The following is a 25,519-nucleotide window of genomic DNA, read 5'->3' as shown; positions in this document are numbered from 1 at the left end:
TAGATCTTTGATGTTGATGTACCATTATTTCAAACAATAGTAATTGCATCGGCCATTCATATACCCCGGTATTATTTTTTATACTAGATGAAATTTCTAACTCGCATGACAATTGCATTGAAATGCAACGTGCAAGATGTATATTTAAGTCATTTCAATGTCTCAAGCAAGACATTATGACGTTATTGATATATTACTTAATGTCTAGCTCTCGACCATTAAGCCATACACAGTCTAAAAGAATTGAGTGCGATATATAAAGTAAAGAAATACATATTACACATAGAATAAATTACACTAGCCCCACCTCCCCTACACACACACACAAATTAAGAATGAAGTACTTACATGAACAGAACTATCACAAGAGGCAACAAGTCGAGCTGTTTCAACATAAGCCACTGAAAACACAGATTTTTTATGTTGTTGATAATTATATACACACGAACATCTGAAATATAAAATATCATTGTAATCTCCTAATGTAGATATCTAAAAATAATTAATTTGTAAATAGAAAAGAAGCTAAAGATGCTTAAATCAATCCGATTCCTAGGAAAGTTTTTTTTTTAAAATCTCTATAAAACATTATGCAAAACCATAAATTATCAGGTTCTTAAGCCCACCCAACACTAGAGGGGGCTATTTTAGACTAAACACAGAATATTTCATTTCAATAATTGGCTAGTTATTGTCTGTCAATACTCTGGACATTTTGAAACTAACACATAGTAATTTTCATATTAATGGTTACATGTGAAATTCCAGTTAGTTTGGGAGAATTTTGTCCAGACAGCAGTATTTCCACCTAATTGTTTTCTATTTCCAATTGTCAATGGAACCAGACTTGAAAAAACTTGAAGGTTCTTCTTGGCTAATGCTGGGAATCAACCACTGGGCAATTCTTGTCGTGTTTTTTTTTGCTCAATGACTGCGCTCCCTCTCCTCTAAAAATTGAGCATGAATAATAAAATGAAATAAAACTTACTTTCCGTTTCCATCTCCAACACTAGCTAGAGACCAGAGTTTAACTGTTTTATCTTTACTTGCACTAATAAATGAATTCTCACTATCCATTACATATAATGATCTTATACTGTTTGTATGACCTACAATATAAAACATTCATTACATACAAAGATCTTATACTGTTGGTATGATATAAAATATAAAACATCAATTACATGTAATGATCTTATACTGTTTGTATGACCTACAATATACAACACCCATTACATATAAAGATCTTACACTGTTTGTATAACCTATAACATTGATCTTATACTGTTTGTATAAAATATAAAAACATCAATTACATATAAAGATCTTTGTTTGTATGACCTATAATATAATATAATACATCAATTACATATGATCTTCTACTGTCTGTATGAAATAAAATATAAAGCACACTTATAATCTTATACATCAATTATTATCTTATACTGTATATGAATACAGACTATTTAATTGGTCAATGAATTGGTCCAAAACCAGTCACATATCAATAGTACAACATCAAAAATAATTGACATTAAATTTAATCAGCCTGGAACTTACCAACAAGTGAATTTAAACAGTTTACAAAATGGCAACTTACCAACAAATGTTTGAAGTTTAATTTGTTTAAAGTTGAAGGACGTATCTCTTTCATGTAAACCTAAATAAATATAGAAAACATACATTACTACATTACTAATGATAAGTTGCCAGGCATTGAAACTTAGAGGAACAGCATGAAAGTCATCCTAGCAGCCCATATTGGTTGTTATATTGTGATGTTTACTAAAATAAAAAGCAAAGTCTTTAACTGAAAAAATCATCAGAGCATTGACATGATCCTTTAACATAATCAGGGGCAATAACTCCAGGTGGAATTATCAGAAATCATTGTATTTAAATGAGCTTAATCCTCACAACAATTGAAACAAAGGACATAAATTTCAAGTCGATCAGATGAAAACTTTAGCTGAAAGAGCGTTCAGAAGGTTCTACAATGTGAACAAGAGCAATAACTCTAGAAGCAATTAACATAAATTATATAAGTTATCTTACTAAATTTAGAGCACATCCGGCGATAGCTTTTGTCACGGAATGTTTACAATATTCTATATAAATTGAATTAGTAAAGGCATGAACACATATACAAAAAAAGTAGTTAGATATTTATGAAGTGAAATAAAGAAAATTCAGTATAAAATTCTCTTAAAAACACAAACCTAATTCATGTTCCCAGTAGGCCAACCAATTTCCTCTTAAATGTCTTCCCTTATAGGTTTCTGAATTATCACTGTAATATATAACATACATATATATAACGTACATAAATACTTCTATTTATTAACAGACTAAATATTTAAAAGGTGTATGGCTCTATTCTTTGGAAACTTAAAACAGACAAAATAAGTCTAAAAGCACATATTGATGTAATTTGAATGTATATAAAGTGATTCCTATTCAATTTTTAAAACATTTATTGTAATTTCTAATCAATTAAACAATTAAACCGTCCAATTTGAACGGCAGTCATTTACATCTGCTTAGTCTAATTTACACATTTTTTATTGTCCATTGCAAATGGCAAACAAAATCTTACCGTACACCGACTGGTGTACTAATTTTAAAATGTTCATTGTGTTTTAAATATCGGATATTAGGATCCCATACTTTCACGGCAAGATAACAAAATCAGTATTGATTGTAATGGACCAATATTGAATTCTAATTGGTGTTTTTAATTTTATGTATTATGGAAAATATTGAGTTACAAGTTTAGCTCCTTATAACAAAAAAACTTGAAATATTTCTGTAGTATATGATGTATTTCTGTTGCTTTATCTACCATGTAAAGTGCTAAGTTAAATCATCTTAATTTTCTTCAATTTAACTAAGAAAGAACAACTTCTTTGTTTTATGGATATAAACATTGCTATATTGAAATAAAATGAAAATCGAAATAGAATTAATTGTTGAATAAAATGAAAGAGAGCAAGCACTACTCCTAGTTTCTGGGGATAAGGTGGTCAAGTGGTCAGACAACATGACTGTCAACTAGAAAGTCCTAGAGTGAGCCATGTTTATTTTATATCTAGATTACCCATTAGAAATTTAATAGAATTTTTGTGTTGTTGAGCCTACTTGACACTTGTAGTTTAATGTATCATTTCTAAGTTAATTACCCTTGGAAGTGCAAATTTACATGCTTTTAGAAATCTACTGCCAAATCATGGTTTCTACTGCATTTTTTGCACTACCCTACTGCATTGCAGCTCTGAGGTGTTGACGGGTCTGGCCAAGAAGAACTTCAGAATATTTCAAACCCACTTCAGAATGGAAACATAAGAAATAAATAATGAAAATATTAAACTTACAACATAAGATCATCAGGATATATAGACAATATACCAGAATGTCTATAATTACGACCTAACTCTGTTATAGTTGAACTAGTTGTCTCAACACTCTCTGTTAACTGAATCCGGTTACCTATCATAGCTACGTTACGTCCTATACCACCTAATACTTCATTCCCACAATCCTCTACACTTGTTAACGTATCTAAAAATATACATTAAACATACATTATGCAAGAGCTAAATCTGCCAATTTGCAGGTCCTTCTTTAGGCCTGAATGATATCTAAATTATTAATTAGGCATTAATTAGACCATAATCAACTCTCGATGCCATTGCTAGCCTGCGATATTTAGCAGATTGGAATACATTTTGTGAAGGATAATTAAATGTTAAAATGGATAGGCAACCCTACTCCTTGTCACGTACAACCGGGGATTGGAAACCATGGCAGTTGACTCAATGACAGGCCTTAAGATACAGCGCGCACATGCTAACCATTCGGCCATCCAACCCCCGCCCAAATAAAATAAAAGTCTTACCTATTCCATCATCAATAATAGTATCATCTGATTGTTGTAGATGTTGGTCAGCTGTTTGATCTTGTTGAGAACATAACTGTCTCATTAAATCATCACAATATAAATTACATTCCATATGGATCCTGAAAATAAAATCATATCAGATTTAAGACAGACATGTTAAAAACGAATAAATGAAATGAAATGGGGTTTAACGTCCTATTTTTCTGCACCGAATGGGCTTATGCAGATGGGTATATTGCCTGGAAGGCGGTGCTATGGCCTACTCAAATTACAAGTGTCAAAAGGGTTCTTTTACATGCACGCAAGCATAGTTTTTTGTCCTATCCAAACAACTAGAAGCTGTTCTTTGCCAGGCCCTCTGTCCTGCACCATTAACGTTGACATGTTATAATATTGAAACAAACATAAGTCCAATTTTTATTTCAATAATTTGTTTGTTCATATATGTCTTTAGGAGTCGGAGGCGTATCATTCTAACATCTAGAAATCACACAATTGTGGGATTCATTTACTCGCCAATAAAAGAGAGAACGAAATGGGGTTTAACGTCCACTCAACAAAAACTAGGTCATTTCAGGGGTAACACATGGTTCAATTTTATTTCAATAAAATTTGCTTGCGCGTAGGGGTCTTTAGCCGTGACAGGAAACCGGAGAAAACCTGCGAGGTAGGACAGGTGACCCTACTCCTTGTCATGTACAAGCAAGTAATAGAAACCATGCTACTTGACTCAATGGCAGACCTTGTGACTGGACATTTATTTACTTACCCTCCAAATACACCACAGATAGGAACGTAAGCAGCTAGAGCCAATTCTGGTGTAAATACATTGGCTAATTCTTGTTGACCACCCTCTTTATTGTCATAGTTTTTATTCTCAGAATTCAGTTCCTCTAAAATAAAATCAAAGTAGACTATACATATATAAAGCATACATAGAGGACTATCAACTCTCAAAATACAGTTCTTCTAAAATAAAATCAAAATAGTCTCACAGGCCCTGAATCAAATCTTCGAATTCAATTCCATAAACATACAAATAGACACAGGCCTCCTATCAATTTTCAGAATTCAGTTCCTCTAAAATAAAATCAAAATAGGGAGAGTGAGAGAGAGAGAGAGAGAAATGGGGGTTAACCTCCACTCGACACAAACTAGGTAATTTCAGGACTAACACATGGTTCAATTTTATTTCAATAATTCGCTTGCACGTAGGGGTCTTTAGTAGTGGGAGGAAGCCGGAGGACTGGGAAAACCCACGAGGTTGGACAGGCAATCCTATTCCTTGTCACATACAATCAGGGAATCGAAACCCTGCCAGTTGACTCAATGACAGACCTTATGATACAGCATGCACGTGTTAACCATTCGGCCATCCAACACCCCCTCACACATAGGCCTATACATGTAGATGTAATAAGCATAGGTAACAAGCATATGTAATAAGCATATACGTGCAATGACATACCCCTTTCATCTGGCAAGTTGATAGATGATAAACTATGATATTTTGATGATTGTTCATGTTTAGGTCGTTGAGCTGCCATATGAATACTGCTGACAGATACAGGTGTACCTATCTTATATTCTCTGGTTGTAGAATCCATCTTGATTGTTAAATACCCTTCTTCAGAACCCTGACTTCCGATAACTAAAATAATAATACCGGTAAGCATGGTATAATGATCGAGAGCGAGACATTAAAGATACATTATGGGAGATTAGATAAAGAGCTGGTAGTTCTCACTATAATAGTTAAAAACTAGATAATGTAATGGGAAATTGCTGAAAATTTCAGTCAAATTGTTTCACTCTAAGCTGAGAAAACCTTTTTTAAAATAACTGTAGCCTCGATTGTCATTGTCACGAAAATTAACAAAGTCTTGATTATCCATTTTTGTGTTTAATCATAAACAGACGTTAACAGCAGATCAGATTCAAATTCAATGAAAATCGAACAGATAAGATGGCATGTTAATAAATGTCTAATTAATAGTTTATATAACATTTCAGGCCTAAATAAAGACCTGTATGTTTAAGTAATATATTGATACTGCACGAGGGCGTTATACACTATCCTGAACAGGAATCTACCATTTCATTAAGTAAAAATAATGTATGATTGGCACATTGGAAATAATGATATGCCAACATCAAAGGATGGTTTCTTATCTGTTTTTTCAATACGTATTAATACAGTAACATCTGCTCTGTATCACATTCAAATATGTATTAAGGGACATATCTCATAACATTTCATAAACAAATTTTCAAGATTATCATCATTTGTTCTTCATATTAAAGAGTCGTTCCAATTTTAAGACACCGCTGGAAACCGAACATCAAAAACTAATAGATAGCTTACCTGACGGTGAGGTAGATTCTAAGTTGAAATTATTTGCAGAATTTTTACCGTGGACAAAATTAAAGGCATCAAAGAACAACTGCATAGGTTGATTCAGATGTGTACGAGTCATTTCAAATCCTAATCGTAATCCAATAACATATAAAACATCTATAATCTTATGACTAATAACAGAACGAATCAGGCTGCCACCTGGGAAGGATATAGAAGGGGAGGTAACCAGTTTAATAATTGGTATCAATGTATCTTTAACAAAAACATCCTATAAAAAGAAAATGTTTAAAATTAATTTAATCATTTCCTATAACCGATACAAGTCCAAAAATCTGACATAGCCAAGAAGATAAATAAGAAACAAAAAAAAAGTACATGTATTTGACATAATTAGTTTTTATATTTTGGTTTTAATCGAAGACTTTAGATTATTAAACCTTTACTTACACTAATAACATCCATGAGAGTTTTATTAGAAAGAAATGGTATAATATATCGTAACAATAACAATGCACCAAATAAACCAGTTTCTGAACGATGTGTCAATCGCTTCTGACAAACAGAAACCTGAAAACAATAAATATATCTATATAATCATCAAAATCTAAATTAATCCTTGTATACAATATCTAAAAATTTCTATTTACAAACATGCAATGGACGGACTAATCATTTTATATCAAATTGTATAATCTGAAGACTAAAGGGGGACAACTGCATTATTATGTGGGTTCAGACCGGTAATTTGCATATCAGAAACAGCATTACACCCAACTAATGATTTTATATCATATTGTACAATCTGAAGACTAAAGGGGAAAACTGCATTATTATGTGGATTCAGATCGGTAATTCTCTTATCAGAAACATCATTACACCCAAAATGAGTCCAGCTAGTTTCAACGAAAGAAAAAAGGGCTCAGATGGGTATAATATTGTAGTTAAATTTTACTTATTGAACCCTTTAATAATCTACTAAAGTAAATGTAGGTAATAGTACTGCTTATTAAAAAAAAGGTTGCCAGGCAACGAAACATGCGGCCACAGCAGCTAAATCGTCCGCGCGGGTTCGACAAGGGTTGTCGCATACATGTATTTATCTTTTGTAGATGATTGGGGGCATTTACAAGACAATTTCATATAGATCAGATTATAATTTTCATCATTTGAGGGTTCACAAGGTTCCATAAACTGAACAAGGGCGATAACTCTAGGCTTAATTATTGAAAATTGCTGAAATTCAATAGGCTTCTTTGCTATGTGGGCATATAATAAAGCATAAAATAAACTGATGATATAATAAACTTACTAAATCAACTATACATGGTAAATATTGAAGTAATATAACTTGTTCACCATACAACTCCGCTACAAAACCTAAACATTCTAATATTTTATGAGAGTGGGTATCACCAACTATCAACTTGGATGACTTCAAATTATAATTATCTGTAAAAAAATAAAAGAGAATCTGTTAACACATAGCTGCTCAAATTCAAAATTCCCCAGTTTCTTATTGATCGAGAAATGGTGTCAAATGTGTATACAGTTCTCAACAAGAATTGATACCAACAAGACTTTGCAGGTTCAGAGACCTGAATTGTGCAGCGAGTTTTTTTGTCCTGAATAAGACACTTCATTCCTATATTCCAGCGCGTTCAGTTGTAAATGGGTACGAATGCTATCAATCGCTATTTCAGCCAACTGCGATAAAAATATAACTTTGAAGATTAAATTTCAAATCTGTCAATTCCTTGGGTGATAACTGTTACCTTGTGGTAAATCGTTTTTGCTGTGGCGATATTTTTATTTTTCATTTCGTCCTTCCAATCCGTTACATGTGCTCAATCAAATTATAATTTATGATGACTAGTTAAAAATTCAAGAAAAGTTTTAAAAATAAAAGACTAATCTGATCGTATAAGTTTTCAATTACAGGACATTAATAAGCCTGAACAGATAAATGTTGCACATTTTGATAGTGAGTATTTTTATGACCAGTCAAACAAACTAGCAAATTTTTTTTACAGCTGAAAACTTCTGACCTACAGACAAACATGAATAGATAAGGGAGAAAACCCCCAGAAAAGGCCAATCTGATTAAAACGTAGATTTATTACGGTTTTTTGTTTTTTATAGTTCAAAATTTCGTTTAACTTGTCTTTACTACACTAGGATCTGGTTGAAGTAAAGGATTAGCCAATGAAACGGTCACCCACGGCGAGTTCTTGGCGTTTGATGCACGGAACTGTGGGTAAACCACTAGAAACGTCAACGCTGATTGATTAATCAATGTCTGACGTCATAGGGTCAAAAGACGCTCGTACGACCCATGACGCGACCCTCCAGTACACTTGGTCAGATCTTCATGTTGTGTAGGTCATCGAAAGTATAAAAAAAAAATGAAATGAAATATAGATCTGTATTTTAATCAGATTGAGAAAATGCAGGAATATTACCTGTTTTTTCCAGTGGTCGTAACTGTTCTTCACCCATATAACACAATGAGATCATCCGTATTAAATTACGGGATAAATGTTTGGCTGTAAGAACAGGTCCAAGTTTATGGCATAGCCATTTTACACTTTCCGTCGCCACATCGCGAATATTCAAAATATCCGTTGGACTCGATATTGATATGTTCATCATAAGATCCTCTGTTTCACTTCGTACCATGCTCTCTTTTCTCTTTGGGGTGAGAGTTTCATCCCCTCCTTCTGCTGTCAAATAAAATTGTTTAGGATTTTCATCTTCTTCGTCATGGCTTTCCGTGTCCGACACTAAACCCCTGTATTCAACATTTGGATTATCTTCATTTAACAAACCAGTATTGCTTTCATCAATACTCGACAACTTATCGCGTGATTGTTCTAAAAGGTGGGATATACTGTGAATTGAGGCCACACTTCCAAACACGCCCGCATCATCCTCTACGGAATTCTCTTCATCAACCGACTGTTGATTCTCGCTGTCCTCGCTACCCATGGACATTTTACCCACACTTGTTGAATCTACAGACCGAGGAATGTTTCGATTTTCTTCTTCTTCTTCGTCTTCCAACGACATATTGTCTGGGAAATCGTCTTCAATCTCGTCCACGTCTGCTTGTGTACTTTCATCTTTACCCGTTTCCCAACTGTAACTGGTTTGAAAAGAGAACTCATTTGGTTGCTCGATATTCAGTTCATTGGGAGATCGATTCATTGCCATATTAGGATCCCAATTCGGACTTGTGTTTGTCAGCTCTTCTTGATCCATCTCCTCTAAAAGTTCTTCATTGTAAAATTTACTGGGTACATAAAAATCTTTAAAACCGGACACAGCTTCGACTAAAAGAGTCGAGAAATTCAAAATAAATGTTTTTAATCCTAAACGGACGATGAGCTGCATGAGGAATTGTCTATGATATAGTTTAACATGTTTCGCTGTAGAATTTTCCCCACTGAACAACTTAATAAGATGCGGCAACAGTCTCTTCGCTGTTTCAACTTTTCCTAATTCCCTACTCATGGTATTAAGGAAACACCATGCCGCTTGGACTGTCGTTATTTCATTTTCAAATAGTTCTTCTATATATGGTGATAGAATATCTAACCCCTCTTGACCCAGTTTATTGTGATATTTTGTAAGGAATTGTTCTAAGAGCGGAATCTTTTCTCGTTGTAAACATTTCGTCATAGAATTTTTTTCAGCAGGTGTCATCTTACTCCAGCGTAGTTTTTCAATTTCTGCGTCTTTTTGTTTGATTTCTGTCAAGCAGGTGTAAAGTTTATCAAAGTATTCTGGGAAGGGTAGTATATGAGAATAGGGCTGCAGTAAATAACTAGGGGATGGTAGGGGGATTCCCTCTTCATTATCGGACAGATATCGAAATAACTTTTTATCTTCAGAGCTTTCATCAATTATTAAGTTTTTAAATAGAAAACCTGTAGCTTTCCTAAGTGGTCTAAAAAATAAAAATCAAAAATCAAAATATATTAATCTATAATAATAACAGTTGACTGACGGTTTAGTGATTACAATCCTATCGTAATATATATAGGGAAAGAGATATGGGGTTTAACGTCCACTCGACACAAACTAGGTCAATTCGGGAATAACACACGGTTCAATTTTATTTAAATAATTCGCTTGCGCATAGGGGTCTTTATCAGAGGGAGAGACCTGGAGAAAACCCACGAGGTTGGACAGGGGACCCTACTCCTTGTCACGTACAACCACAACCGGGGAATCAAAAGCCCGCCAACTGACTCAATGACAGACCGTATGATACAGTGCGCACATGCTAACCATTCGGCAATCCAATACCCCCGTAATATATATAGATGATTATGATCAGTCTCTAATTTAGTGTATATGATGTGGTATATATATTGCGGGGGGGGGGGGGGCAAATGGTTTAACAAGTGTGATTTGTCATTGGGTCAAGTGGTATGGTTTTGATCCCACGCTAGTACATGACAGGGAGTAAGGTCTTCGATCTAACTTTGTGAACTTTCTCATATAAAAACTAGGAATTTACCTATAGTTATTATCTTAACAACAAGGATCTATATAAGGGGTTTAGGATGGCCTAACTGGCCAGTCACCTCTGGCTTGCGGTCGTGGTTTTGATCACTGATGTGAGCGTATGTGGCTTGGAGAAATGAACACCTTCTCAACCTCATGGGTTTGCTCCGGGTACCCGGTTTCCTCCACCGAACAAGACCCCTACACATGTGCAAAGCATAATAAAATAAGACAACTTCTCAACCTCATGGGTTTGCTCCGGGTCCCCCAGGAGAGATCCCTTTGCATGTGCTAAGCATAATAAAATTAGACAACTTGTCTGCGATACCACCATCAGTGGAAGCAAACGTTAAAACACTAATAGAAGAAGGATCTATAAACAATCTGACATACCTTGGGAGTTCTTCACAATCAGATGAACATATAGATCGGATTAATTTGTATCTTTCTATGTTTGATAAATTTGGTCCCAGAGCTCGAACTTTCGGGGAGAGGAAAATTTCACACATGTTACAGATGAATACGGCCAAATCTTCTGTTAAAATATCTCGCACTTCATCGTCCAGGTAACTTTTACTCTACAAACAAAGAGTATATTTAGAAGCTGAATGGCCATTTTAACTAGTAATCCCTTTTGACTGTCTTCATTAGCTTTGTTGGCGCAGAACAGTAGGATGTTAAACCCCATTTCATTTCATTAACCCTTTTGTACCTACAGAGCCCGAAACTACTGTTCTTCTACATACTAATTTTAATTCTTAACTCAATGATTTTAGTAATCAACTCAACTGTAACTACAAAGATGACATTAGACTGATATTACAAACAGACAGTTTTAGCATTCAGGCAATAAGAGTTGCATCGGCAAATAGAGTTTATGCAAATGGGCATGGTACTGTGTTCACATAACATTAAATCACATTCTATTTCATGGAGGAGCGATGGCTCTGCAAGTAAGGCACTGGCTAGCTAAACAGACTGTCCCGAGTTTCAAACTCACTGTTGGCTGATTTTCCGCGTGCATTCTCCTTGTGGTGGACAGAGGGCTGCAAGGAACAGTATCTAGTTGGCATGCACGTAAAAGAACCCTTGACATTGGGAATTTGAAATAAGAGTAGACTGTAGTGTCGCTGTCCAGGCAAAATTTCCCTCGTAGCACACCATATGGCACATGCATGGCTTTATTACTATATTAGCCCAGTCTCAGCAGAACAGTAGGACGTTAACCCCCATTTCTTACCTTTTGATCTTGTGTAGCAGGCAAATGAAGTAATGATTTACTAGAAAAGTTAAACTGACTTTCATAATCATCGAGAGGTTGTAGTATATTATAGTTTTTAGGTAGATGTATTACTGCTGATTCTGGCCGTGTCTTGTCAACTAAATCAACAATCTCCATGGAACTATAACATAATAATAATAATAATGTGAATTTATAGAGGGCTTAATCCTTCCAAGGTGTATGCTCTAATAACAGTAATAGGTCAATGGCTACTGTCAATAACACATAATATGTGTCTTAATAAAATACTTTCCCAAAAAATTATTTATCGGGGGTTATTTCCAATAAAAGTATGGCAAATTTTGGTATATACGGAAAGTAGAAATATCCAATCTTACTAGAAAAATACTGGATTCCCTTAAAAACACCCATGGAACGCATACAGGACAAAAATGTAAGGGTTTCCCTAATCGGCAGCCCGACAACCAGGAATGTCTGCTCGCTTCACGCAAAGGCAGCATGCGAAGATTGTTAGCTTGATGTATAGAGAGAGACATGGGGTTTAACGTCCACTCGACACAAACTAGGTCATTTTGGGACTAACATATGGTTTAATTTTATTTCGAGTTTGATGTATATGTTGATAAACTTGATGAAGAGTTAAACGTACAATGTACAACACTTTCTGAGATAAAAACCATGGATAAGGATTTGATATTTATGATTTATGGATAGTGATTAAAGACAACATCGCCTTGTGTATGCAATAAATTCTCCTCCGGCTTCACACCTGTTGCTAGGTAGTGCGTCAGCTATGTCATCTGACACAAACATGACTTTTTTTAATAGATTTCTTTATAGTAAGGTTATTCCCTCGGGAAAACAGTGTTTTGAGAAGGATATAAAGAAATCACCCAGTTTGTATGCGGGAACATATTTTTAAGTCTTGATTTAAATTGAGTAATCGATTCTGAAAACTTTATCACAATTGGCAAGTACAATGCAATTAATTAACGAATCAATTTCTTGCCAGGTGGATAGGACATATCTAACCCCATATTGAGTCCATATTTAACCAATATCTGCATAAAATTAGGCATTGTTTAACTTATTATAAAGTGCACCAAAAGTAATCTCATCTCAGGAAACAAATTCAGGAATGATTTGGCCTGGTACCCCCCCTAATCATTTTCAGGACTTTTGGTGCCAAATTTAGTGTAAAATATAAACAGAGTTTTATATATGAGATTTATTCAATGTTTTGATAAAAGTAACAATGCCCCTTTAAAATTATTTTTTCAAGATAGAAGTATGTCAGAATTTGGAACATATAAATAAATCTCAAAATACCTCAATTCATGTACAACTGTCTCTGGACCACTTGAACTTGAACTAAACATCATCATCTATCATAAAAATAAAAATAATAATATAATTATTTTTTTTTTATCTCTGCACCCATTCATCAAGAGAGACACTGTATTGACAAATAATATTTTATAACCACCAGGAAATAAAAAATTAATCTGTGTCCACTACTTGACCTCAATTTCTTTGTGACCTTTGACCTATAGAATTTATATCCTACTTATACTCCATCATAAGCATACAGTTTATTCTAAGAATTTATGTTCATTTTTGATGGCATGTCACTTTTTTTTCATCAGTGCGACAATTTAGATTGTCAATTAGGAAAGTAAAAAACTAAATTTTATTCTTAAAGATACATTATGGGAGATTAGATAATTAAAGAGATGGCAGTTTTCACTATAATAGTTAAAAACTAGATAATGTAAAGGAAATTTGCTGAAAATTTCAGTCAAATTGATCCACTTTGAACCGAGAATTCAGCGATTGAATTTTAGGCCTAGTCTCGATTATCATTACTAAAGTCGGTACGATAAAAAAAAATAGTCTCAATTATCCAGAAAAGAGGGTTAACATTGGAACAAATCTTTTTGATACTATTTTCATTTTTTGAATTCAACATAAAAGTCAAAATCGCAACTGAGCTTGACATTATTTTCATTTTTTAAATTCAGTCAAAATCTAACTTTGTGAAATTGTTTTCAAATTTTTAAGTTTAAGTTGAAATTCAAAATCGCACCTGAGATTGTAGAACTTTCTGAAACTGTTTTCATTTTTTTTTTCGGTTTAGAGGGTTAAAAGTCCACTCAACCAAACTAGGTAATTTTGGGACTAACATATAGGTCAATTTTTTTTATATACATTGTAATTCGCTTGCACATAGGGGTCTTTAGCAGTGGGAGGAAACCAGAGGACCTGGAGAAAAAAGGGGGGGTTGGATGGCTGAATGGTTAGCGTGCGCGAGCTGTATCATAAAGTCTGTCATTGAGTCAACTGGCGTGGTTTCGAATCCCCGGTTGTACGTGGCAAGGAGTAGGGTCGCCTGTCCAACCTCGTGGGTTTTCTCCGGGTCCTCCGGTTTCCTCCCACTGCTAAAGACCCCTACGCGCAAGCGAATTATTGAAATAAAATTAAACCATATGTTAGTCCCGAAATGACCTAGTTTGTGTCGAGTGGACATAAACCCCTTCTCTCTCTCTCTCTCTCTCTCTCTGGAGAAAAAATCCACAAAGTTGGACAGCTGACCCTACTCCTTGTCATATACAAGCTTAAAATCGAAACCATGCCACTTGACTCAATGGGGGATCATGGTGGCTAAGTGGATAAGACCATGGTTTGCTACCCTGGAGGTCGGGTGTTCGATCCCTGCATTGGTCAAGAAAGTTCATCCAGATTTTCCGGCATGGTTCCCCCTTGTCAGTGATGCAAGATGGGGAGCCTGACAAGGACAGCTGTCTAGTCGTTCGGAAGGGACGAAAAACCAAGGTCCCGTGTACACATTGGCGTGCACATAAAAGATCCCATGACAGTTGGAATTCGATATAACAGTAGGCCATAGTGCCGCTGTCCGGGCAAAATTTCCCTCATAGCACACTGTATGGCATATGCCTGTCTTCATTAGCCCAGTTCGGAGCAGAACAGTTGGACGTTAAACCCCATTTCACTTCACTTGACCCAATGACAGACCTTATATTCTAAAGTGTACGTATCAAAGATGAAGAATCTCACCTGAGCTGGTAGAACTTCTCTGGGTATTTTGGGTGGATGTAAAGAACTATAGATCTGTGATGTTGAAAGTTTATGTGGATGTGGCTCGGTAAACAGCTGTACGACACCGTGATTGCTAATAGACTTGTGATTATCAACTAACTGGAGATACACATTCTTAGATTTAACCGCTGCAGCACCTGTTAACTTTAATGGATAACAAAATATACATATTAATTTTTTCCGCATGAACAGATACAAAATTACTCCCCAGGTTAATGTTATACAAAGAATATGCAAAAATTCACAAAGACAGTTCTTGGTAAATTTTTGTTCAGAGGGTTATAGAGCTGAACCACGAACCCCTTCAAAGTTTTTCTAGCTATATTTTAATGCCCCCCCCCCCTTGCCCTCGAACATGGCTTTGATTTACAAGATTATTTGATTCAATTTTCTTTGAAAATGTAACAATAAACTTCACCAGGGTCGGAGGATCCCCATTTCGGTAGAACTTCCGTTTCAGTCAAATCAGAATTTCAAAGAATTAACATAAAACACAATGAATGAATACACTTAAATTTAAAGGTCTTATGTGTAAAATTCATCATAGTCATGGAAACAAAATACATAAACCAGCGGTTGCCAGGCAAGATACGCCCACATTTTGCAAGAGATGGATAGATAGCAAGCTGAAACAAAAACCTGACTTTTCATGCAATCAGGGGTCGTAATCCAGGAAGTTATATGCGCAAATATCGAAAAGAAACCAAGATCTTTGGCAGATAAACCTATATTTCAAGTTTCGTCAAAATGTGAACAGATACACGAACATATAGACAGACGGGGCCAACAACAATATATGTGGGCGTATAAAAATTGTCTTACTGGCAAAATTTTTAAGTGAAATATTCATATATTCATAATCCAAAATATTGATTTGTTTACCTTGTATCCAAATGTAAGATCAATCCAATGATGTAACATCTCCGAAACAATATCACTCTCTAAAGCTGCCATATGTTTTAAAATAAAGTCATAAGCTGAGCTGCACCACTGTGGAATTTCAAGATCAGGCAGATCTTCATGTATAGAAACAAAAATTGTTGGATCTGTGTAAAATTCAGGGATGCATTCGTCTGGAGTCCATTCCTGCATTCTTTGCATACTGCTAGGATACTCATGTGGAACCCAGTTAGTCCGAACGTGCGTACACAAAATACTTTTTTCCGTCCGTCTTGCTTTGTAAACGTAATATGTAATATCGGACAAAACGTCGGAAACATGGTGTGGTATATGTTCTCCGTTATCATCCATTCCTATCATAGAATTATACGTAAAATCAAGCTGATAGTCTCCCTTGTTTATTCTATATTTAGACATCGTTAAATCTCTGTGTCCAAACTCTGGTGTCGTAAAATCCTTTACCCACGGTAAAACTGGATGATTATTTGGATCGTTCATGACTCGTCCTGCTAAGTGATTTAAAATCATAAGGTATTCAAAGTTCGTTAATTTTTTACAGACCCAGCGGTCAACAATAGAAGGAAGATCTTTGATCGTATATTGCTTGTACGTACAGGATTTCAAAACCTCACGGGCCTGGCTTACAAGTTCTTCTCTTTCCGATGATGCCCTGAAACGACGTTCCGGGGATCTTTCCCCTTCAAGAACATCACAATTTTTTGACACTACTAACAATTCTTTTGATTCTTCTCGGGCTTTGATCATCCATGTTTTAATTTGCGGTGTGGTTAATGAAATCCATAAATTTTGATTGATTAAAATATTGCTTAATTTGATACCTTTTGCCGAGATACCATGTTGATGTAAACAATGCATAGCATGAAGCAACTGATACACAATAAAAAGTGAATTGGCTGTCGAGGATGACAACACACTAGGACTAAAGAACACGATATTATGTAAGGTGTAAGAAACATAGGGCTGCACAAAAAAGAAATGGGAGGCTGTCTCTATTAAAACTGAGAGGGGTACTAAATTTGGATGTGGGGTACTTTGCCTCTTTGACGATAGCGGTAATATTGTTCCTGTAGAGTCCAGATTGATGTAAATATCTGGTTTGAATTTATCAACATATTGGTAAATTGAAGCACTGAACTACAAAAGAAATAAAAGTCATAAAATTATAAGTTTGAATCTATCAACATACAATGGAGAACGCTAGATAGGAGATGGTCCTGCACATCTGACGTCATATGTGGATTGTGGGTTAGGGTTAGGGTAGGGATTAGTGCTAGCCTTGATTACATCTTGAGACTTTGATGAATTCTACAGGTCCTAACCCTTAATCCACATAAGACGTCAAATAGGCTAAAATGTGCAAGACCGTCTCCAATCCTTTGAAATTCTTTGAAATTGACTGACAATTAAGTTCTCCTGTCAGTCAATAACATGCAAAGATGAAGATGACTAAAACGATAGCCCTGTCTGAAACTAGATTTCACAAGACGAATCATATCTCAACTTACTCTTTGTAATTCTTTTTTATGTTTTGAGTTATTTGATCCCAGATACAAATGATGAGCTGTCTTCCATTTTGTATTAAAATTTTCATGTGCCACATAAACCAGATGTTCAAAGATATTACTGGCGATGTTACCATTGTGAAGATTATCAATCCGTAATCTGAAAATAAAGTAAATAAAGAGAGAGAAATGGGGTTTAACGCCCACTCGACACAAACTAGGTCATTTCGGGACTAACATATGGTTTTATTTTAATTTAATAATTCGCTTGCGCATAGGGGTCTTTAGCAGTGGGAGGAAACCGGAGAAACCGAAGGACCCGGAGAAAACCTACGAGGTTGAAAATAAAGTAAAAAAAAGAGGTCATATGACATATAACGTGTCTTTTTTTAGATTTGTTGTGAACAACGGATGGACGGACAGACATTACACTAACACATTTCAAAGCAATCAGTATGAACCAGTGTATATATGTGTTATAAATGCCCTCCATAAAATAATGTCACATGGAAATCATGTGAAGAAAGTCACATGGTTATTTCATATCTGAAGCGTATCAAAACATAATATAAAGAGACTATCATCCTGTTCCATATTATAATTCACTCTATAAAAATTCTGCAACATTCATCAGATCTTTACAGCCAGTCTTATAAATATCTAATTTGATAAGTCTATAATCAAATAAGGTTTAACATCTTGTCAACACAAGACTTCATTAATTTGGAAACTAATATTCAGTTAAGGTTACTGGGGTGAACTTTGCTTTCTTGTGACCAGTTCATTTGTGACCGTAATCAGAGATACAAAGAAATGCAGTTTAACATCCACTGGACACAAACTAGCATATAGTTCATTTCTATTTCAATAATTCGCTAGCGAGAGAGACAGAGATGAGGTTTGACGTCCACTCGACATAAACTAGGTCATTTTCGGACTAGCATATAAATAATTCAATTTTTTTTCAATAATTCGCTAGCAAGAGAGAGAGAGAGAGAAATGTGGTTTGATGGCCACTTGACACAAACTAGGTCATTTCGGGACTAACACATGGTTCAATTTTATTTCAATAATTTGCTTACGCATAGGGGTCTGTAGCAGTGGGAGGAAACTGGAGAACCCGGAGAAAACCCATGAAGTTGGACAGGCGACTTTACTCCTTGTCACGTACAAGAGAATTCAATAATTCGCTTGCGCATAGGGGTCTGTAGAAGTGAAAGGAAACCAGAGAACCCGGAGAAAACTAACAAGGTTGGACAGATGCCCCTACTCCTTGTCACCTACAAGTGGGGAATCGAATCCACGCCACGTGACTCAATGACAGACATTATGATGCAACCATTCGTCTACCCAATCCCCCAGACTGCAATCAGCCATGGCTTGATAAAGTTCGACGGAAAGCACATTGGTTGTTCTTCTAAACCGAGTCAAACTTGTTAAACCAAATTCAACAAGTCAATAGTCATTGCAATATTTGAACGAGTCCTGTTCATTTAATTATTTACCTTTCAACTAGTTCTTCTTGTTTCTTTACAACTTTTATTGCTATGCGTAACCATGATTCCGGAAGAGATATTGATGATGCTGCTAAAAGTCTCTCAGCTTCTGTTGGGTTAAAGATATCAGTAGCAGGAATGGTTCCTACTTTCCCTTGTCTTAAACATTTATACCAATCATTGGTTACCTAAAATGGAAGATAATAAATGCAGATATACATTGGGGGAAACTGGGTTTGGGTTGGAGGGGGGGGGGGGGGGTCTACTCAAGGGTAATAAATTTTTAAAACAGAAATTTTATCGCAGATTTTATAAGTTTATACATAAAAGACTGCTGGACATACAGCACCTGTCACAGATTTTGTACGGAATACAATAATAAAAGGGTGGTTCTGAGGCACATGTCATCACAGACTTTGTATTCTATATACCGGTATCAATAATCATAATAAAAACATTGTGTGATAATTTGTGTCCGACAAAATCTGTGATGTGTGCCTTCTGTCAGGGCATTATAGACTGTAATGCAGTAATCAGAAAAACATGGCACAACAGCCTAGGTTTTGCCTACTACGTACAGTAGAATGGCAGTTTACATAGTAGTTACAGCTAATTTTACGATTCTATAAATAACGATGAGGATTTTTATCTTATCTTAAATTTAGATGTTCATCATGTACACGTAAAGTGTAAGCTTAAACGTAGTTAATTCCATCATGAACTTTACATCTATGACTATTTTCATTAGCCCAGTCAGTGCAGAAAAGTAGGACAATAAAACACCATTTCATTTCATTCATTTTAACTAGTGACTACATGTAATCCTTCAGGCCATGATTCTATCACATTTTAAGCTTCCAACGGAAGTTCCACCCAATGTTGCCTATAGCCTACAAGTTATTATAGCAAAAAGGGGAAAACAATACATGTCATATTATTGTGGCTGTCTAAATATTCTTGGCCTAAAGGAAAATACTATAGTCACATGATGAATGACAGGGATGGTGGTACGTTGATACAGACCATTACTGAATTACATTTCCTTGTGCAGTCTAGCTGTAATTGTATAGATTTCAACAAAATTGTTTTATTTATGCATAGGCCTATATTGCATGGAAATAATTAAACCATGTACATCAGCTATGGGTACCACAATCAAAAAGAAACATAGGCCTTGTCAATTGACTTACAATGCAGACGATTCTTGTTTTTGACAAACAGCGACAGTGATGTTTTGGAATGGACAGTCGATCAGAGATCGCTGACACGGATTCCATTGCCTTCGCACACTTCTTGACATCCAGGAACTGAAGAAATGTTCCTTTTCACATCCTTTCTACCACAATCAAGGTGTATTCCGCTTTAAAACTCTCAGAATAATGTTGAGAACTAAACAAAAGGGGGTGTTTATTTATGAAAAAATAATTTATCATGTTCTAATTGAAGAGTTGAGAACAGGGGAGGTAACTCGAAGCTAGAAATTGTTGTCCATTGTAACCAAAAAAGAAAATAAATAAATAAAGTTTTATTTTCTATCTTTTTTTTTTTTTTCAAATGAAACGATTGAGACGTATAATCTTTAATACCAAAGAGTGGGGGAACGAGCGAGAGAAGGGGAGAGGGGCTTGGGCTAGGGCAACGTCTACCACTCGACACAAATTAGGTCATTTCGAGATGAACATACAGTTTAAATTTATTTCAATAATTCGCTTGCTGTGGAAGGAAATCGGACCCGGAGTAAACCCCAAGAGGTCTGCCCGTCGACCGAATTCCAACGTCGAACCTACTTCTTGACAAATATATGGTGTAAATAGTAAATACATAGATATCCAACAAATTGACGTAGAAATTTGTTCTAGTATCATTCCTTGTATATTGCTCTATAGGAATCATATTCATGATATTCCAATTTCTCCTGATTTTTTTTTTCTCTCTCTCTTTTTTTTCTATATTTTTGTTTTTATGTACAACTCTCACCCTCTCACCCATCTGATTGTCCGTTTTTGACTTTGAGTAGCCTAACTTAGATTGATCTAATAATATCATTTTAACTGCATAATATCGCAAACTTTTGACCGCCAGTTGTCAAAGCAGGCTACCATTTACTCATAAAAAAGGAAAACAAACAAATGTGTACGATTAACCTAGAAATAGTATCAAATGGTTTATGATGGGGTTTGTTTGGGATGCTTTTTTTTTGCCATCACTAACTTTCTTCATACATCTGTTATGACATTGTGAATAACAATTCATTAATTATCCGATGATATGTGTCAATCTAAACAAGAAAGTTTTAGAAAAAAAAAGAATCCTCCATCTCTATATAATATGGTTAGTTTTCTTGTTACAGGCACAGATCTCTTGCTTCTAGAACCAGTAAACACAGTAAAATATTTAATATTTTCGGTTGAAAAATTTAAGCAGTACATCCTAGTAAGTATTTTGGTATATTCGATTATAGATTATAAGTTTCATTCCACGACTGAATTGTTCATATTTTTTCTCAAAGCTCATATTATTATTATTATCAATAATAACTGGACAACATAATCATGGGCAAAGATATGATAAGATAAGATGTTTATTGCATCAAAACGTCCATTATGGACAGCATGCATACATATACACTTAGACATAGTCATATACATTTAATAATACATAGTACATAGACTAGACAATACATTCATATAAACAGTATGCTGCATGTATATCTAGGGGTTTCAGTTGCATGTTGTTGCCACCAAATTTGATTTAGCTCTCTTATCAAAAGCCAAATATGTATACCCATTCGGAAATACGCTCTCTGGCTTTTTCGCATGTTTTGTTAAATATTCATGACGTTTTCTTTTTCTGTTAGGATCATACCAACAAAACATTCAAGATGAACGGATTTATCGTAGCTGTTTTTGCAGCCATTGTTCTTGCCACTGCTCAAGCTCAGCAAAGTAAGTATATGCGTCTTCTTAGGACTTATATTTTATGAGTAAAACCCTAACGGAGTGGGTTAGCACGTGCGCGCTGTATCATAAAGCCTGTCATTGAGTCAACTGGCGTGGTTTCGAATCCCCGGCTGTACGTGACAAGGAGTAGGGTCGCCTGTCCAAACTCGTCGGTTTTCTCCGGGTCCTCCGGTTTCCTCCCACTGCTGAAGACCCCTACGCGCAAGCAAATTATTGAAATGTTAGTCCCGAAATGACCTAGTTTGTGTCGAGTGGACGTTAAACTCTCTCTCTCTCTCTCTCTCTCTCTCTCTCTCTCTCTCTAACGGAGTGACACTCGTGGAGCTGGCAACTTTGGTCTACTGCATTTAACTGAAAAAAAAAAAACCAATTGCTTTTTTTCTGGACAGTAGAACACAAGACGTCCGATACAATTTCATGTTCTCATAAAAAATGAAATTATGGATTACCTTTATAATTTTTGGCGTGCCGCTATTCATTCCGAGATAACTCTTTTTTTCAAGCATGTTCATGTAAAAAGACAAGAAAACGCTGAAAGGCTTGGGTCGAAAAATAGTCAAACTGACAAAGAAAAAAAACATCTCTAGAAATCTATAACGTCCTTCTGTTCTGCTCTGACTGGGCTAATGAAGACGTGGATCCGTGGTCGAGCGCAGTGATGTATATATATGGGGTAGGGCTTGGTGTTGTATTGGGCCAGGTAATTTGTTTGTTTCATACTTTAACTCCAGTGAAAATTTTATTTTCAGTGCCAGGAATGGGAGGATTCTTGCCGGGAGCTGGAATTGGAGGTCTTTTACAAGGACTAGGCGGAATGGGCGGCATGGGCGGCATGGGTGGTATGGGGGGTATGGGAGGAGGTTTGGGTAGCATGGGTGGTATGGGTGGTATGAGCCGTATGGGAGGTATGGGAGGTATGGGCGGTATGGGCGCCATGGCTCTACTCGGCGGTGGTGACATTAACCCAATGATGATACCATTTCTTACTGGCATGGGGGGTGGCATGGGTGGTGGCATGGGTGGTATGATGAGTAATCCCTTTCTTTTAATGTCTCTGATGAATTAAAATCACATTAATGTTGTCAGAAGAATAAATCGTTTTGTTCAGGCCCGTTCGCAAATATCTAGGCCTATAACATATTCTAAAGTACCTGTAGAGAACTAACAACATTTTAACAGACTGTACATGTATATTTATGTAAATCAATAAAACATATTCATATTTGTGTGTTTTATTGTGATATTATTTGTCATTGTAACTAGTGAATGGATAAAAATGAAATGAAATGGGGTTTAACATCCTACTTTTCTGCAGCAACTGGGCCATTGAAGACGGACCTACGCTAAACAGTGTGCTAAGAGGGAAATGTTTCCCGGACAGTGGCGCTAGGCCTACTCTTATTTAGAATTCCAACTGCTACGGGTTCTTTTACGTGCAAGTACATTTATACACGCTTTTTCGTCCCATCCTAACGACTAAGGGGGTCGGGGGGGGACGCCGGAAAACCCCAATGAACATTCTCGGTCAGTGCAGAGAATAAATGAATGAATCCGCATATGACGGAAATTTTATCCCGCCGACAGCAATTAAATTCCAGTTGCTATGGTTTATTTTACGTGCGGGGGGTTGGGCGGCCGAACGGTTAGCGCGTGTGCGTTGTATCACAGGGTCTGTCATTGAGTGGTTGTGCGTAACAAGGAGTAGGGTCGCCTGTCCAACCTCGTGAGTTTTCTCCGGGTTCTCTGGTTTCCTCTCACTTCTAAAGACCCCAAGGCGCTAATGAAATATTGAAATAAAACTGAACCATATGTTAGTCCCGAAATGACCTAGTTTGTGATGAGTTTACTTTAAACCCCATTTCTCCCTCTCTATTTTACGTACTCGCCAACGTGTATCTGGGAGTACGATTTTTCGTCCCATTTGAACGACTAGACGCTTTCTGCACCACTCACAAGGGGGAAGCCGCGCTTGAAAATCCCGGGAAACTTTCTCGGCCAACACACGGATCGATTCCCGGACCTTCTGATTAGTGAGCCAGTGCCCCACCGTAACTCTACCCCATTATAAATCTCACATCTTTAGATATTGCTTCATGATAAATATAAGAGGGGGGGGGGGCAGAATTGGTGTGTTTCAGGGTGGGTGGACTGAGCCAAATAAGAGCCGCCTTGTCACAAAAGGCGATTTACAAATATTGTCATGGAATCTGAAATTACTCGACAGTGAACCAGTTTTAGACTTCTGGTAAACCATAGTCTAGAAAAAAATGGTGGATGGCTTCTAAATTCGCTTGAAGTTAATGAGTTTTTGTTGACAACCTCCGCCCCCCCCCTCCCTCCCCAGTAACAAACCCCTAACCTCCAAGGCCGTAACTAGCTCAGAGCAACGGGGGTGGGGGTGGGGGTTCGAGTGTGCTGAATGTATATCTATTTTTTTATGGTCGACAATTTTTTCACAGGGGGGGCGAAACTTTTTCCTGGGGGGTGGGGGTGGCTTTCAACCCCTGCGCCCCCCCCCCCCCCAGTTACGGGCCTGCTACCCCCCCACCCCAATATGTTATGTTTAGAAGTATATAAACGGTGACATAATTAACATTCTATTGGATATTTCCCCCGACGACCAAAAGTTGCAACAGCTTGCGCATAACTTTACTGCCTGTTTTGAATTGACCCACGGATCAATAAGCTATGAAAGGGTATATATTTATAATTGCGTGTATAATCTATCATAATCAGTGTTGCATAAATTTGGTGGTTTGGATGTGTTTTCAGTTCGTCGGGGGTTTTCATTATTTGTTTTCTCAATAAGGCTGTCGCCAACACGGACAACACCCCCCAACCCCACCCCCCTACATTCTACTTTTCGTGTCATTCACCGACCACCCGACAAAACTCAGCAACCGATTCTCCTTTTCCATTTTCCAAAGGCCTATTTATTTCACTGGCAGAGTGTGTGTATCGCTCCTTGAGTTTATCGTGTGAGCAGTAATAAGATTTGTGCTGAAAAACTAAAATGGTGCCAGGACTGTCAAGCATCTTGGTATCTTGGGCAATATTAACAATTTATTTTTTAATGCGGTATTCAGACTTGGAGCCCTTACACCCCTTCCCCAACCCCTTTAACTACGCTACTGCTTCGCTGACAGTAATATCATTATTGCTCATTATTGCTCGGGGTTTATTTATCATACTAGTAAATAATCTTATAATCCCTCGTGTCAAGGAGAAACAAAGATAAGCTCGTTGTTTGACAGTCGATAAAGTAAAAGTAGCGCTATATCGGCTTACACGTGCTCGTCACGTGACCAATTCTACACCCAGCATCGCGTTGTCTGTGAGGAATGGTAATCCAAGGATACTCAGATAGCCCTACCTTATGGTTTATTTTTGGCACACGGTGTAGGATAGGTATTGCATGTTACCAGTGAGTAAGCTGGGAGCACCGGCATTTGCATCAGTGCTATAGGGGTATCGATTTACCGTATGAGACTAATAGCTCCATCTCTACTATATA

At 36.4% G+C, this 25,519-nt stretch overlaps 1 protein-coding gene and 1 long non-coding RNA gene across 2 annotated transcripts; one reads left to right on the top strand and one right to left on the bottom strand.

Annotated features, from left to right (window-relative positions):
• Positions 1–1,109: 1,109 nt before the first annotated feature.
• On the bottom strand, positions 1,110–20,462 carry LOC126821591 (WD repeat-containing protein 81). The gene is made up of 19 exons (XM_050550044.2): positions 20,236–20,462; positions 19,055–19,233; positions 17,553–17,709; positions 16,009–17,181; positions 15,085–15,270; positions 13,339–13,394; positions 12,007–12,169; positions 11,160–11,344; positions 8,717–10,203; positions 7,567–7,706; positions 6,705–6,824; positions 6,264–6,525; positions 5,367–5,549; positions 4,668–4,791; positions 3,896–4,017; positions 3,372–3,558; positions 2,220–2,290; positions 1,601–1,660; positions 1,110–1,213 (listed from the first exon to the last, which is right to left on the bottom strand). Exons 1-19 carry the CDS (start codon positions 20,320–20,322, stop codon positions 1,110–1,112), a joined length of 5,046 nt encoding a protein of 1,681 aa, XP_050406001.2. The 5' UTR covers positions 20,323–20,462.
• An 862-nt stretch (positions 20,463–21,324) lies between these two features.
• On the top strand, positions 21,325–22,930 carry LOC126822252 (uncharacterized). Its single transcript, XR_007680743.2, has 3 exons — positions 21,325–21,478; positions 21,903–21,990; positions 22,755–22,930. It is a non-coding gene; the product is annotated as an uncharacterized LOC126822252 (long non-coding RNA).
• The last annotated feature ends 2,589 nt before the right edge of the window (positions 22,931–25,519 follow it).

This window comes from Patella vulgata, chromosome 5 (assembly GCF_932274485.2).
Source record: "Patella vulgata chromosome 5, xgPatVulg1.2, whole genome shotgun sequence".
Lineage (NCBI taxonomy): Eukaryota > Metazoa > Mollusca > Gastropoda > Patellidae > Patella > Patella vulgata.
This window is presented reverse-complemented; position numbering and strand designations above follow the sequence as displayed.

Coding starts and splice junctions, on each gene's coding strand:
- LOC126821591 (XM_050550044.2), bottom strand. CDS start 20,322: ATGGAATCCGTGTCAGCGATCTCTGATCGACTGTCCATTCCAAAACAT. Junction 17,182..17,552: donor ATAAAAAAGAATTACAAAGA/GTAAGTTGAGAT, acceptor TTTCTTTTGTAG/TTCAGTGCTTCAATTTACCA. Junction 10,204..11,159: donor GATTGTGAAGAACTCCCAAG/GTATGTCAGATT, acceptor TTTATTTTTTAG/ACCACTTAGGAAAGCTACAG.